The sequence below is a fragment of the Panthera tigris genome, chromosome C2, assembly GCF_018350195.1.
Source record: "Panthera tigris isolate Pti1 chromosome C2, P.tigris_Pti1_mat1.1, whole genome shotgun sequence".
Classification (NCBI taxonomy): Eukaryota; Metazoa; Chordata; class Mammalia; order Carnivora; family Felidae; genus Panthera; species Panthera tigris.
This window is the reverse complement of record NC_056668.1, coordinates 149,478,220-149,494,590: the sequence shown is the minus strand read 5'-3', so window position 1 is coordinate 149,494,590 and position 16,371 is coordinate 149,478,220. Positions and strand designations below refer to the sequence as shown.

At 46.2% G+C, this 16,371-nt stretch overlaps 1 protein-coding gene across 2 annotated transcripts in view; it reads left to right on the top strand.

The window, feature by feature from the left end:
• The window catches only part of LOC102962809 (myosin VIIA and Rab interacting protein), a 370,133-nt gene extending 358,597 nt beyond the window's left edge, over positions 1 to 11,536 (top strand). For both annotated transcript variants that reach the window (XM_042957165.1, XM_042957164.1), the window contains 4 exons: positions 1,562 to 1,666; positions 1,779 to 1,839; positions 3,449 to 3,567; positions 10,626 to 11,536. In XM_042957165.1, coding sequence (XP_042813099.1) covers positions 1,562 to 1,666; positions 1,779 to 1,839; positions 3,449 to 3,567; positions 10,626 to 10,658 — 318 coding nt within the window. In that variant the 3' untranslated portion in view covers positions 10,659 to 11,536. The remainder of the gene's footprint in view (positions 1 to 1,561; positions 1,667 to 1,778; positions 1,840 to 3,448; positions 3,568 to 10,625) is intronic.
• Positions 11,537 to 16,371: the final 4,835 nt, after the last annotated feature.

The following is a 16,371-nucleotide window of genomic DNA, read 5'->3' as shown; positions in this document are numbered from 1 at the left end:
GGCCGCTGTCAGAGCAGGAAGCCTCACACTCCCTGTAGTCTGCCCTTAAAGGACAGATGTGTCGCGAGCAGCTCAAGAGAGTGCAGGGATAGGGGAGGGAGGGGGGACCTCAGGGCAGAACCCACGCACACTGGCTGCAGCCGCCTTTCAGGTTTCCTGCCTGACACCCCGGTAACACTCAGGCTGCGTGGGGAGAGCAGCAAGACGGCTGGGACCCCTGCCTCCTGCCGCCCCTCCACCGGCCCGCTCCGGCCTCTTCCTGTGTCCCCCACGGCACATCCTCTGAGAACGTGGCGGTGTGGCAAGAGCATGAGCGTTGGTATGAATCCGGAGCTCTGCCCCAGACCAGCTGTGAAACGTTGGCCGTATTACTTACCCTCGGAGCCACGGTCTCCCCATCTTTCAAAGCACGGTACCTGCGTCATAGGTTCACGAATGAGTCCGTGAGCGAAGCGTGAACGAGTTCGCATATTTAAAGCGCTTCGCATGATGGCAGCACATACTAATGCTCTTTTCCGGGAGCAGGGACTGTTGTCTTCTTCAACCCTGGGGACCTGATGGATCAGGCTTCTTTCTGGGCCCTGAGTAGGCTCCTGCTCCCTGCATCTGCCTTAAGACTCTGCTGGGGAAAAAAATTCTCTCTGACCTTCTGATGTTATAGTCGAGGAAACTGACGCCCAGGGAGAAGAGGGAGTCTCTCAAGGCACTTGTCCTTTTAGTGAAAGAAACGGACTCGAACCAGGGGCTGTTGGACCTCCCTCCTAAGAGCCGGTGCTCTGCGGTTTTGATTCATGGAGTCATGGGAGATGGAAGGGCCTCTAAATCATACCTGCCTTTCAAAGTTCACATCAAGTGTTGCCTGCTATAGAAGCCTTCCCTGACCACCTTTCACACCCTCCGCCCCCGGGCTGAGCCAGAAGGCCCTGGGCCACGGTTCCCATCATGCCCCAGGCTTCCATTTATCCCCAGAAATACTCTGACAAGGGTGTTGATACAGTCTGGAGCTACCAAGCTAGACATGTAAATTTACAAAGAAAAACCTATGCTGTTTTTTTACTATGGCACTAGATAGAGAAGGGCCTCGTAGAAGTTGAATGAATGAGGGGCACCTGGCTGGCTCAGTCAGTAGAGCACGGGATTCTTGATCTCAGGGTTGTGAGTTCGAGCCCCACGTTGTGTGTAAAGGTTACTTAAAAAATAAAATCTTAAAAAAAAGCAAGTTGAGTAAATGAGTATACATAAAGGCATATTTAATCTTTATAGATTCCTAACACTTTTTTAAATTTTTTTATTATTTTTAAGAGCAAGAGACAGAGGGCGAACGGGAGGGGCAGAGAGAGAGGGAGACACAGAAAAGGAAGCAGGCTCCAGGCTCTGAGCTGTCAGCATGGAGCCCGACGCGGGGCTCGAACCCACAAACTGTGAGATCGAGACCTGAGCCGAAGTCCAACGCTTAACCGACTGAGCCACCCAGATGCCCCGAGGTTCCTGACACTTTTAACAAAGATCCTCCCCTCCTGTGCTTTTTCGCCTACCAATTCTGTCTTTCTGTTGCATTAAGATTTCTGATATTGAGAGCCGGATTTCAGCCCTGACCATTGCAGGATTAAACATAGCACCGTGTGTCCGCCTCACAAGAAAACGCGATCAGAAGCAAAGGAACCAGGTGCGTTTGTCCCTCACTCCCTCTGTTGGAATATTGCACCAGCTGGAAAATTTGGAAGATAATGTATCTTTGGCTTTGCAAAGGCGTATTGATTGCTGTGTTCTGTTTGTAGGTACAAACCATAGACACATCAAGGCAGCAGAGGAGGAAACTGCCTGCCCCACCAGTGAAAGGTGTGCTTAAAGGAAAACAGTAGCAGAGCTATCAAAGAATTAAGGCTGACTTTGAGTGACTTGGTGATCTGAGTTTGAGAACCAGACCTAACGGGGAGTTCTTACCTAGAAGTGCTCTTGTGGAGAATGTGTCTTGACTTGAATCCCCCCCAAGAAGCAGATCCATGGACAAGGATATGATTTGGAACGTGATTGCAAGAAATCGTGGTAGGAAAAGAGAGAAATGATTCAGGGAAGGAAATTAAATCAGTACAGTCCAATGTCTTTTTTTTAATGTTTATTTATTAATTTAGAGAGAGTGTGTGTGTGTGCAAGTGGGGAAAGGGCAGAGAGAGAGAGAGAGAGGAGGAGAGAGAATCCCCAAGCAGGCTCCGCACTGTCAGCACAGAGCCCGATGCAGGGCTCGAACTCATGAACCGCGAGATCATGACCGGAGCTGAAATCGGGAGTCAGACTGAGCCACCCAGGCACCCCGGTACAGTGCAATTTAGTTCATAGCTTACTTCTCTGGGCAAATGAGGCTGAATCCTGCTGGGGACTTCTGGGAGACAGTATTGACTGCACCTCAGAGTTTCCTGCCCAAAGAACAGGAAGCTGAGGATATCAGCTGTCAGCCCTCAGCCCCTGAGGTTTCCGGTGGGGGTGGGGAGGCATTAATTCCCTGGTACTTCTGCCCCACCCCATGCATGAGCCAAGGGAGTGACGGTGCTTGTGGTCACATGCTTCCAGAATGTGCCGAATGACAGAATGTGTGGTGATGTCAGGGAAACGTGGGCAGGACACCGAAAGCATCTAACACAGCGCCCCGCCCAGAAGGGAGTCCAGCAATGCCGGGGTGGCATCCTCATCCACTGGGCATTTTGAACACTTTCCCTGGATTTAGGAGCCGCTTACGATGATGCCAAACCAGAGATTTAGATCTACAAAGTAGAAGAACAGACAGAAGATAGATGTTTGAGTCTTGGTTCCACCGATCTTTTCTTCAACAAACATTTATTGAATGCCTACTTTATATTCCATGAGACCCTATACAATTACAATTTATTACAGATCCACGGTCCCTTATCTGAAACCCTTGGATAAATATATGTTTTAGGACGTGTTGGACATCAGAAAGCTAAGACGGTACATGTACTGTATATTTCATAACAGTCCCCTCCCTCTGGTGTCTGGGGAAGCCTCTGATAAACACATTAAATCCTTTCAGCAAAGCTCGAGAATGTTCACACTGGGTGGGATGGACCAGGATTTTAAATGGCCACATGTCAGTTTAAGTCAGGGTTTCCCATCAGACAGTTTTGGCCCCAAAGTTATAAAGATTTTGTCTTTAGAGCCTTTTATAGTCCAGAACTGCAAATAAGGATTTACGAACTATGTTCAGTTATCTCCAAGCTACCTTTTCCTGGAAAGCCGCTAACAATTCTTGAGTTCATTTGGTGCATATCATAAACATAGACACAAAATTTAGAGATTCTACCGTCAGACCTGTGGACTGCAACGAGATGCCAAGTCTAGAGCAAAAATCTGGGTGATGGGGACACCTGGTCTTTCTTCCTCAACACTCGGCCCCGCTCCTGGGTACCACTTACTTCCATGTGTTTCCTTTTAGCCGAAAACATTGAGGCATCTTCAGTGACCACCATCAAAACATTTAACCGCAACTTCCTTCTCCAAGGCTCCTTGACAAACAGGACTAATGAAAGGAAAAGCACCACCAAGGATTTGATGGTAAGTCAGCCCTGTCTCAGTGCCCATCGCTTCCACTGCCGACGGTGCCTCCAGTCTGTGGCCCTTCTGTCTGCAGCTCCCCCGTCAGAGCCCCAGGAAGCATCCTCCGTGGATGGTTTCATGGTCCGTTGGCGGGGGAGACGGGCGGGGGCGGGGGCGCAGTGAGAAGTGATGAGCACCCTGCCCGGTACCGCTCACCTCTTTGATACGTGGATACATCCTCTCAGCCGTACATCCAGCTCCTTGTGGGGTTTGATCCGAGAGAAGTAAAAATACGTACATGGGAACGTCAAGGTCTGGTTGAGGTGCCAGAGTCCTTCTCCTGTTTTTGATCCAAATTCACTCTTCCTTAAATCTCTTCTTAGCCCTGAATGACTTGTGCTCCTGAGAAAAGCCAGCAGCTGCCCCTAAATGCAAAGGGAGGGACAGGACATCATTGGCACGTAAAGAGGCGATCGCGTAAAGAGGGCTAACGGACTGTTTGCCTGAACACCAACACATGCTTCAGATTTGGGCAAAGGCTTGGTGCTGTTGATACGGGAAGTGATAATCCAGCTAACCTGCCTCAGTGGTACCAATATGCTGAGGGCAGATGATGTCTGAGTGACAGGATTAGAGCAAGGGCCAGTTTATTCTGTTGTCTTTTATGCCTCGCCCCTCCCTCCCTTCCCCTTCCTCCCCCCCCCCCACCCCCACCGTCCCTGTGCTCTGAGTGCGGAGCACCAGGTAATGATGTAATGGGGGGCGTGCCCTTTGGGGTTCCGGATTACTGCGTCTCTCAGGCACCCCATGGCAACAGCGCTGCCCGCTAGCTTTTCTTCACTGCTCAGCCGTTACCCTCGACCTTTTAAAGTCCAGTTACTTTGCTCCTGGCCGTCAGAGCGTTACTTCAAAGAGTGAAAAAGATGCATTACGCACTTAAAAGGGCAGACCATTGGGGTCAGGGAAGGAATCTGTTATAAATAAGAGAGTTACAAATAAATTACCTTTCATAGAGACAGAACACAGATCAGGGGGTGCCAAGGGCTGTAGGGAGGGGCCGTCGGAAGAAGCCACTCGGTGGATAGGAGGTTTTACTTTAGAGGGACAGGAGGTTTTCAAACAATGGCTGCACAACATGGTGAATGTACTAAATGCCACTGGACCGTTCACTTTAAAATGGTTAATGTTGGGGCGTGTGGGTGGCTCAGTCCGTTGAGAGTCCAACTCTTTTTTTTTTTTTTTTAATGTTTTATTTATTTTTGAGACAGAGACAGCGCATGAGTGGGGTTGGGGCAGAGAGAGAGGGAGACACAGAATCCGAAGCAGGCTCCAGGCTCCGAGCTGTCGGCACAGAGCCCGACACGGGGCTCGAACTCACAACCCGTGAGATCATGACCTGAGCCAAAGTCGGTCACTCAACCGACTGAGCCACCCAGGCGCCCCGAGAGTCCAACTCTTAATGTCGGCTCAGGTCATGATCTCAGGGTAGTGAGATCAGGCCCCACACTGAGAGGGGAGCCTGCTTAAGATTCTCTCTCTCTCTCTCTCTCTCTCTCTCTCTCTCCCTTCCTCTTTGCCCTTCTCCCCTGCTCATGCTCTATCTCTCCCTCAACATAATAAAATAAAATAATAAAATAAAATAAAATAAAATAAAATAAAATAAAATAAAATAATAAAATGGTTAATGTTACATCACCTAAATTCACCTCAGATTATTTTGAAAAATAAGTTACCTTTAGATAATACAGCGAGGTTAAAAATGAAAGAATGGACAATATTTCCTAAAGAAATGCAAACAAAAAACAGCAATATCACTTTCAAACAAAGTAGAATCCAAGAGAAAAACATTTGGAGAAAACGGGGAAGGAGGATGTTTTAATTTTGATTTAAAAAAATCGGGGTGCCTGGGTGGCTCAGTCAGTTAAGCGTCTGACTCTTGGTTTCAGCTCAGGTCATGATCTCATGGTTCGTGAGTTTGAGCCCCACATCGGGTTCTGTGCTGACAGTGTGGAGCCTGCTTGGGATTCTCTCCCTCTCTCTGTCCCTCTCCCACTTGTACTGTCTCTGTCTCTCTCAAAATAAACAAGTAAACTTTAAAAAATAAATAGGTAAGTCCTGAGCCTTTCTTGATTCAGCATGCAAAAGTGATACAATTCATTGTGCCATGGCTGGTGACTTTAAAATTCCCTTAGCAACCCTGGGAAGCCCAAATATGCCAAAAATAAACACAAATTACGAGGAGCCCGGGTGGCTCAGCTGGTGAAGCGGCCAACTTCAGTTCAGCTCATGATCTCACGGTTTGTGAGTTCAAGCCCCGTGTCAGGCTCTGTGCTGACAGCTCAGAGCCTGCTTTGCATCCTCTGTCTCCCTTTCTCTGTGCCCCTCCTCTGTGCACACGTGTGTGCTCTCTCTCTCTGTCTCTCAAAAATAAACATTTTTTTAAAAATTAAGTACAAAAAGGGGCGCCTGGGTGGCGCAGTCGGCTAAGCGTCCGACTTCAGCCAGGTCACGATCTCGTGGTCCGTGAGTTCGAGCCCCGCGTCAGGCTCTGGGCTGATGGCTCAGAGCCTGGAGCCTGTTTCCGATTCTGTGTCTCCCTCTCTCTCTGCCCCTCCCCCGTTCATGCTCTGTCTCTCTCTGTCCCAAAAATAAATAAAAAACGTTGAAAAAAAAAAATTTAAAAAAAAAAAAAATTAAGTACAAATGAAAGCATGTGAAAAAGAGAGACTCTCCAGCCGCGCTGTCATGCAGAGCTCTCCAAAATGACGGATATGTTCTCTGTGTGGTGTACAATATGGCAGCCGCCAGCCACATGTGGCTGTTGGGCCCTTGAAATGTGGCTACTGCCTCGAAGGAACTGATTTTTTAAATTTCACTCATTTTAATTAATCTAAAGAGCCACATGTGCCTAGACCACCAGAAGTGACAGAGCAAACCTAGCAAATTGGAACAAAACTTAAAATACACAGAAACTCTACTTGGAAGTTAGAAAGCACGTACACCCACATACACGATGCATTCCAGACATCAGAGATAAAGGCAGAAACCAATGAATGCAAGCCAGAAAACTATAGAAATGATCATAAGTTCAAGAGCTTATTCTTCGAAAAAATAAAAAGCAGAGTGTTTTGTAAGCCAAATCAAGAAAATAAATAAATAAATAAAAATAAGAGACTCTAACAGATGTAAATTTTTAATTTAAACATGCCATGCGATGTAAATATATAGTAATGAATTTTAGAGGCTTAATTCTAATAAAATAAGAATTACATCAGAATATTAGTAAGAACTGACTTAAAACTTAGTAAAACTTAAAGAAAAGATTGTCTGGGGCCACCTGGGTGGCTCAGTCAGTTGAGCATCTGACTCTTGATTTTGGCTCAGGTCATGATCTCACAGTTCATGGGAGCAAGCCCTGCATTCCAAGAGAGCGTAGAATTCTCTCTCTCCCTCTCTCTCTGCCCCTCCCTTGCTCACTCTCTCTCTGTCTCTCAAAATAAATAAACATATTAAAAAAAAAAAAAAAAGACTGTCCGGACAAATAGTTTTGCTGCTAAATTTTTTAAGTTTATTAATTTTGAGAGATCGCAAGCAAGGGAGGAGCAGAGGGAAGGGGAGAGAGAGAATCCCAAGTAGGCTCCATGCTGTCAGCACAGAACTGGACTCAGGGCTCAATCCCATGAACCAAAGTGAGGTCATGACTTGAGCCAAGATCAAGAGCGGGAGGTTTAACCAACTGAGCCACCCAGACGCCCCTCAGGGATAGATTTTTTAAGCAGAAATTAATTCCAGGCGATATAAAGTACTCCGGAACACTTAAAAAAACTTGAAAACTCAAAGATTCGTGTTGTGAAGCTACACGTACGTGTGCGCACGTGTTTCGTGCCTGCTCACACACACACGCGTGCACACACACCCCACACAACAGCTCTCCTTCTTCACATGTACACACACGCAGCTTACTACATAACGCATCAGCGAGTTCACTGCAGCAGTAACTTCTACAGAAATGCAAGGACACCTTTAAGACTGAGGTATTGATTACTCAGCTACATCAGTAGTTCAACAAGAAAAGTCATTTCTTCCCAAATTAATTTGTAGTTTAATCCAATTCTCATAAAGCTCTCAGTGGGACTTTCTTTCGAACTAAAGTTCCTGAAAGAATGACTCAAAGAATAGACAAAAGCATTTTTGCAAAATTAAAGTGATTTTCCTGCTAGATTTTTTTTAATCTTTATTTATTTTTGAGAGAGAGACAGAATGTTGAGCAAGGGAGGATCAGAGAGAGACAGAGACAGAGACCGAATCCGAAGCAGGCTCCAGGCCCTGAGCTGTCAGCACAGAGCCTGACGCGGGGCTTGAACTGACGAACCATGAGATCATGACCTGAGCCGAAGTCGGACGCTCAACCGACTGAGCCACCCAGGCGCCCCTCCTGCGAGATTTTAAAACAAATTAAAAGCTATAAAAAATGGTCAGTGGAAAAGAAGGCTCAGAAGAGGTACAGGCATATCTGAGAATGTGTTTTTGATTTGTTTTAAAGTATTAGGAACTCCCTTTTGCAATTGCACCAAAAACAATAAGATACCCAGGAATAAATCTAACTGCAGAGGTAAAGGATCTGTACGCTGAAAACTATAAGACACTTACGAAAGAAATTGAAGAGGGCAACAAAGAAATGGAAAAGCGTTCCGTGCTTATGGATTGGAAGGACAAACATTGTTCAAACGTCTGTACTCCCCCGGCTGCCTGAGAGGCTCAGTTGGTGATGTGTTCGACGTTGGTTCAGGTTATGATCTCACAGTTCGTGAGTTCGGGCCTCGCGTGAGGCTGTTAGCGGGGATCCTGCTTTTCTGTCTCCCCCCCTCTGCCCCTCCCCGCTCTCAAAAATAAATAAACAATAAACAAATAAATGTTCTTTTAAAAATAAATAAATAAACGTCTATACTACCCAAAGCAATCTACACATTTAATGCAATCCCTATCAAAATACTACCAGCATTTTTCACCGAGCTAGAACAAACAATCTTAAAATTTGTATGGAACCGCAAAAGACCCCAAATAGCCAAAGCAATCCTGAAAAAGAAAAACAAAACTGGAGGCCTCACAATTGTGGATTTCAAGCCATATTACAAAGCTGTGATCATCAAGACAATACGGTACAAGCACAAAAACAGACACATAGAGCAGAGGAATGTTATCAAAAACCCAAAAGTGGACCCACGACTATATGGCCAACGAATCTTCAACAAAGCAGGAAAGAATATCCAATAGAAAAAAGGACAGTCTCTTCAACAAATGGTGTTGGGAAAACTGGGCAACAACATGCAGAAGAATGAAATAGGACCACTTTCTTACACCATACACAAAAATAAATCCAAAATGGATGAAAGACCTAAGTGTGAGACAAGAAACCATCAAAATCCTAGAGGAGAAGAGAGGCAGCCACCTCTTTGACCTCGGCCGCAGCAACTTCTTACTAGACACATTGCCGAAGGCAAGGGAAACCAAAGCAAACGTGAACTACTGGGACTTTATAAAAATAAAAACTTCTGCACAGCGAAGAAAACAACAAAACTAAAAGGCAGTCTATGGAATGGAAGAAGAGAGTTGCAAATGACAGATCTGATACAGGGTTAGTATCCAAAATCTATAAAGAACTTACCAAACTCAACACCCAAAAAACAAATAACCCAGTGAAGAAATGAGCAGAAGACATGAAGAGACACTTGTCCAAAGAAGACATGCAGATGGCCAACAGACCCATGAAAAGATGCTCAACACTACTCATCATCAGGGAAATACAAATCAAAACCACGATGAGATACCACCTCACACCTGTCAGAATGGCTAAAATTAACAACACAAGAAACAACAGGTGTTGGCAAGGATGTAGAGAAAGGGGAACCCTCTTGCACTGTTGGTGGGAATGCAAACTGGTGCAGCCACTCTGGAGAATAGTATGGAGGTTCCTCATATCAACAATAGCCAAACTAGGGAAAGAGCCCAAATGTCATCAACTGATGAATGGATAAAGAAGATGTGGTTTATATACACAATGGAAGATTACTCAGCCATCGAAAAGAATGAAATCTCGCCATTTGCAACAATGTGGATGGAGCTAGAATGTATTCTGCTAAGCGAAACAAGTCAATCAGAGAAAGACAAATACTGTATGATTTCACTCATACATGGAATTTAAGAAACAAAACACATGAACTTAAGGAAGTGGGGGTGGGAAGAGAAGAGAGGGAAGCAAACCACAAGAGACTCTGAACATAGGAAATTGGCCATGGGGGTGGTAATGGGAAGGGAATCAAATTACATAACTGCTGTATTCCACATGCCAAATAAATTTCAGACAGATTAAAAAGTACAGGTAGGGGCACCTGGGTGGCTCAGTAGCTTGGGCATCCGACTTAGGCTCAGGTCATGATCTCATGAGTTTGTGAGTTCAAGCCCCACTTCGGGCTCTCTGCTGCCAGCTGGGAGCCTGCTTCGGACCCTCTGTCTGTCTCTGTGCCCCTCCCCTGCTTGTGCTCTGTCTCTCTCTGTCTCAAAAATAAATACTTTTTTAAAAAGTACAAGTAAAAAATGCATCACTTTTGGGGTGCCTGAGTGGCTCAGTCAGTTGAGTGTCCAACTCAATTTTGGTTCAGGTCATGATCTCATAGTTTGTGGCTTCGAGCCTGCTTAGCATTCTCCTTCTCTCCCTCTCTCTCTGCTCCTCACCTGCTCATGTGCATGCAGGTGCACCCCTCTTTCTCTCCAAAATAAACTTTTTTTTAAGTATCATTTTTTAAATAATTAAATATTCCCAGTCAACGAGCACAAACATTTTTTATGATATAGAAAACAGGGGCACCTGGGTGGCTCAGTCGGCTAAGCATCCAGCTGTTGATCTCAGCTCAGGTCTTGATCTCAGGGTCTTGAGTTCAAGCCCTGCATTGGGCTCCATGTTGGGTGCGAAGCCTATTTAAAAAGAAAAAAAAGAAAAAAAGCAGGAGACATTTTTAATTGCCTCTTCTTGCCCTTGCCAAGTGGCTGATGACCATGCGCTCATTGTCTCGCCGTAGGAGCCCAGTCTGGCGTCTGCTGTGATGTATTAGTGCCACGGAGCTCCACTGCCAGTGACCCACTGCCTCCGGCCGTACACGACAGTGCCTTGACCCAACAGCCATCCAATACTGTACCGATTTCCACCCGAGGAGGGGGCCTGGGGGGGCCATGGTGCACCACTGCACAGGGCTGTCCTGATACCTCACCCAGAAAGCAGCCCCAGACTTGAGCACTGCGGTCTTGCCCACTCGCTGCCTTAGGCTCCCAGGGGAATCCAAGACAGAAAACCGAGACGCTGGCTTCCAACAACAGAGCTCCCTGTTCAAAAGACGCATCTTCTCCGTGTTCGCTTCGCTACTGTGTGTTGTCTTTAAGATCTCTCTTTTTTTTTAATCCCTTTGATTCAACTGAAATTATATGTCAATAGTTATTTGTCCAAAGGAGAACCGTTGGGAGCTGGGGGGGCGGGGGGGTGGAAAGAAGGGAGATGGAGATTATCGTTTAATTCAGCACCAGTTCTTACTAATCTCTCAAAACCACGTTTGTCCCACAAACGCTAAGGAAAAATGTGCAGATGTCCCCGCAGTGAACATCGGGACCGTCCCATCTGGGGAGCGCGCACCCGGCAAGGATGCAGGTCTCCCTTCAGCCGCCTCCTTCCTGGGAAGCTCCTAGCTACCCCTCTCCCCACACCACACGACCGTAACCAGTGGCCCAGTCATTTCCATCGCCTTGCAATCACACACCACGGAATGGAAAGTTCTGACTCACCCACGCCAGGCCCAGGTCTTTCCGAATCGAGGTCTCATGGAGAATTTAGGGTTTCTCCTTGGACTCACTGACAGGTTCCCCACTGTGAAGGGGAGAGGAGCTTGAGAGAGCTCACCATTGGCTTAACTTTGGGGCGCTGTCTGGAATCCACGTGATGCAGCTTAGTGATGGCCGTGTCTAAGTGGATTCTAACCACATGAGAAAATGTCCTCCAGAATTTATTTCCCAGTAGATAATTCGGCAAAAGTAGTAGGATGACCTGAAAGGAAAAAAATGGTTAAAAGAATAGCCTTGGAAAGCTCACAGGCATGAAAAAAGCAAGGACAAACTGTGAGTTTAACAGACACACGAGCCGACACGTGCTCCACGTTTGTGGTCTCGAAGGCATGACCGTGTAGAGTGTGCTTGTAAAAGCCAGTGGAGCAGAATTCCGCTCAATGAACTGAGCATTTACAGCCTTTGTTAAAATTTGTCCCTGAGACATTCTGAATCTTAGGAAGAAAGCAAACGATGGGGGGCAAGGGGATAGTTTGACCGAAATGTTTTAAGTGACTGCTTTGAGGAAGGCAGTTTCTTCTCATTTTCATCCTCGGAGCAACCCTCTTCAGTAGGTATCCCCACTTTTCAGATTTGGAAACTGAGGGGGCCAGAGAGATTAGTTTGCCAAAGTCACACCTCTAAGCCAACTGTAATCGGAATGCCTCCCCAAAGCCTCACCCTGCGTTGGTTTCAACTTCTACCTTCTTTTGCTGCTACACACATTGCCAGACCTGATTTGCTGCTGAAATGTGTGTTCCGATCCATTCCTGATGCGATCTACCTATCTTCCGGTGACACCCTTTGCTGATCCTGTGTATGTGCTATCCAACAGAAGTGACTTCTTTGAAACACAGTAAATCTTGGCTTTTTGTTCTGTTGGTATGACTCAAAGCAGACAAATACAAATTTTAAAAACACAACAACAACAACAACAACAAAAGATCTGAGTTCCAAATCGAATGTTTCCTTTAAGAGGCATGAAAAGCAACTATTGGTGTGTTCCAGTGTTAATATTCAGTTTTCTTTGACAAAAATGTGTACTGTGTAAGCCTTGCAAAAAACAAAAACAAAAAAAAAAAAAACAAAAAGAAAAAAAAGAAGCCTGCTCTATGGCGTTTGAAATTTTATAAAGGTTTCCTTGTGCCAAATAAGTGCAAAGATTTAATTTACTATTAAAAACCATAAGCATATGTTATAGTTTCGGAAGAATTATTTTGTCATCAAGTGATTTTGATCTTCAGTGTCAATATTTATATTTAGATTAATTTTTATAAATGAAAATATTTTAATGGTTTAAGAAAACGAGGACAATAAGACCATATCTTTGATGACTTCTGAAAGTTATGCTTGCCTTCATGTTATATGCACATCGCCAAGAATTACTGTCAAGAGAAATGATAAAGAAGTAAAAGTCATTTATGAAAATAATGTGTGTGGGGGTGTGGTTTTTGGGGGTTGGGGAAGACTGGGAGTGGAGAGGAGGCAGGGAAAGAAGTCAGTGGCCAGTCATCGGAGGGGCCGAGATTCAAGGCTGCTAGCCTCACACCCCACGTTCCTTCCAGTTCCACCACTGGCTTTTCCATTGCTCGTTATCCTGAGAACAGAATTTCCCAGCATAAGCCCAGCAGTCTCAAAGCAGGAGACGGGAGGGGAGTGGTGTGATTTAATCCCTCAGGAGACCTTTTTGATTGTCATAACTTGGCGGGGCAGAGGGGGGGGGGGGAGGGGGGGCGGGTGCTGCTCCTGGCATACAGTGGAGAGTGGCCGGGAATGCTGGTAAATGCATAACCACCCACAACCAAGAGTTATCCAGCGCCAAATGTCCATAGTGCCCAGGCTGAGAACCCTTAGACCCTGCAGGTAAGCCTGGACATCATCGGGGAGGCCCCTGCCCATCCCTGCAGGGACTGCATAGCCAAGCAGGAAGCAGGACCGTGACTCTCCCAGAGTCTTGCACGGGATCGGTGGCAACTGTTGCTTCTCTGAGGCTGGCCTCCCCAGACCCTGGCCCCTGCCATCCCCGAAGAAGAGTAGGAACCCTCCTCTAACCTGAAATGAATGAATGAATAGTAATTCTAATAGAAGCCACCAGCCTTCTCTATCTGGTGGCCTAACACAGTAATACTCCAACTTGAGTGGCACCAGAATCACCTGTTAAGACACAGATCCATAGGATTCACCCGGTCATCTCTAGCTTTCTCCACACTCCCGTGAATGTGCCTGGCACATCGGTGTTTGCTAAGCATTGGTGACAAACGAGCTAACATTTAAGTCAACAGGGCATTTCAGATGGGGGAGAACAACATCGTCGACCCACCTGAAATTCTCTTCAGGCAGCGTTTCCTGGCTGGAGTTCCTGATTTCTCCATCCTTCCTCCCCACGGCCCCAGCCCTGCAGGATAGGATAGCAAGACAGTCAAGAGAGGCCAGTCACACTCAAGTGACGGGAACAGTCCGCCTCTCTAACCCGCAGAAGTCCCCAAAGCCTGTGTTGAGCAACCAATCGGCATCATCAGTGTAGGTTTTCAAGAGAATCCATTTGAGCCAACAATTTGAATATCAAGAGGGATGGGCAGCTGTGCTCACAGAAAAAGTACGGCACTTCTTGCTTCTGGGGTATTAGAACAGTGTAAGAAAAATATTTCCCCCTAAGAGGTCAGTGTTTGATTTGCCACAACAACAACAAAAATGTGACCCAATAGTCAAGGCACGTGAAGGCTGCCAGAAAAAACTAGGCTCCACTCCTAGACTGTCCACGTCCTAGCTCCTTGGCCTGTCACCTTGTATGTGAAATGGGTTCTAGTGGTGTTAAAAGGTTCAATGAAATAACATGGGAGAAAACTCAGAATCTTGGAGTACTATAGGTACTCAGTGCTTGTGTCCTCCTTCTCTCGGGATAAGAAAATCCTTCACACACGAGCACCGTGACTTGTACAAGATGCTATGCCTCACTTTTCCTACTGATAGTAGAAAAGACCCTTGTTCTACAAATATGCACGCCTTTTACACCCTAACTCTGAGAAGAGGGCACCACCCTTGACATTGGGCTTGACCACAGGACGTGCCTTATGGTCGGTGGAACATACCTCTCTCAGTCCACTGGGGCTCTGTGATGAAATACCGGAGACCCAGCAGCTCATAAACAACAGGAATGTATTTCTCACCACTCCGGAGGCTGGAAATCCAAGACCAGGGTGCCAGCATGGCCAGGTGCTGCCGGAAGCTGTTGCGGACTGCCATCTTCCCACTGTGTCCTCCCATGGTGGAAACAGGCGAGGAATCTCTCCGGCGCCTCCTTTAAAAGTACACCAGTCCCAATTGGGAGGGCGGACCCCTCATGACCTAATCACCTCCCAAAAGCCCCACCTCCTTATACCATCACCTTAGGGGTTAAGTTTCAACATATGAATGCTGGGGGGGGGTGGGAGGCACATTCAGATCATAGCATTGGAGTCTCCAACCCTTGGTTTGGACTTGGCCACATGACTTGCTTTGGCCAATAAGATGTTACGGTGAGAGCTGCATAAGGGGCTTGAAATACGTTTATGGAGGTGGGTTTGTCCACTTACCTTTTGCCACTCGCTATGAGAACGTGTCACAGGTCCAAGGAACAGGGCCAGACCCAACCAACCTACAGCCTGCAGCCAAGCTTGGCTGAGCCCAGCCGAGATCAGCAGAGCCACCCCACCAACCTTTAGACAGACGAGCAAGAATAAACCACTGAATCTGGCAGTAGCTTATGACACAGGAATGGCTAATGGATACGCTACCTGAAAGATGAGTTTTATCACCTTAGATGAATCCTGCTGGGGAAGAAGTGAAGGTGAGTGGCTGTCAAAGAGAAAATCACGTGCCAGTATGAAGGATGCATAAGCAAACTATTGGGCTGTTTGTTTTCGACATTTCACAATTGATGTAGGCAACTTCTGTTAGGTTTCCATCACGCGCCCTAAAACATAGCATCGCTCTCTTGCTGTCACTCTCGCGTGTGCGCGTGTGCATGTGCGTGTGTGTATTGATCTCTCACAAAGGGTTCTCTTTCATTGAGATTTTCGATAAAACACTAAAGCACGGGAGACATTTGGTGTGTTCTTGTAAAAATAACCTCTCTCACAACAGCCACTCCATTTTCTCCCCGGGGAAGTATTTCCCATGCACAATTTGCATTCTACGGAAGAGTTGGCTGTGCGAGCCTTCTGTCTCTGCAATTGGGTTCCAATTATGATAAAGTGCAGGTAAATAGAGCTGCATTTTAAAGAGTGTTCAAAGGGCTAGAAAACTTTAATACCCACTTCAAACACTGGAAACCTCAAAGAAGTTGTTTAGAAGGATCCAGGTTGGTAGAATCAAGTCCTACAATATGGAAAAGTATGTTTTATATCAAAGTTAATCAGGTTTCATAAAGATGAGAGCGTTAAGGTAGCGCTTCTCAGGGCACCTGGGTGGCTCAGTCGGTTAAGTGTCTGACTTCAGCTCAGGTCGTGGTCTCGAGGTTCAGGAGCTCGAGCCCCCGGTCGGGCTCTCTGCTGTGAGCACAGAGTTTGCTTGGGATCCTCTGTCCCCCCTCTCTCTCTGACCCTTCCCCAATTGCACTCTTTCCCTCTCTGTCTCTCTCTCTCAAAAAATAAAAAATAAATAAGCACTCAAAAAAAGTAGTAGTCCAAAGTGGGGTACAGATAACACACAAGGTATAGAATGTGGTCAACTGCGGACAGGTGAAAGAAAATACTAGAACTTCTATTTATACTTATTTTTTATCTGGAAGCAAGTTTACCAATATTAAATACATGATAGATGACAGTACATGTAAATAATTTATAAATGAAACTACATCTTTTGAGCACGCATCATCAAACAGTTTTTACTCATGGCATATGTAGCCAAAAAGGTTTGGAGACCACCCACGAACTAGAACACCCAGTACGCTTCTCATGACTCAAATTCCCCTTCCAG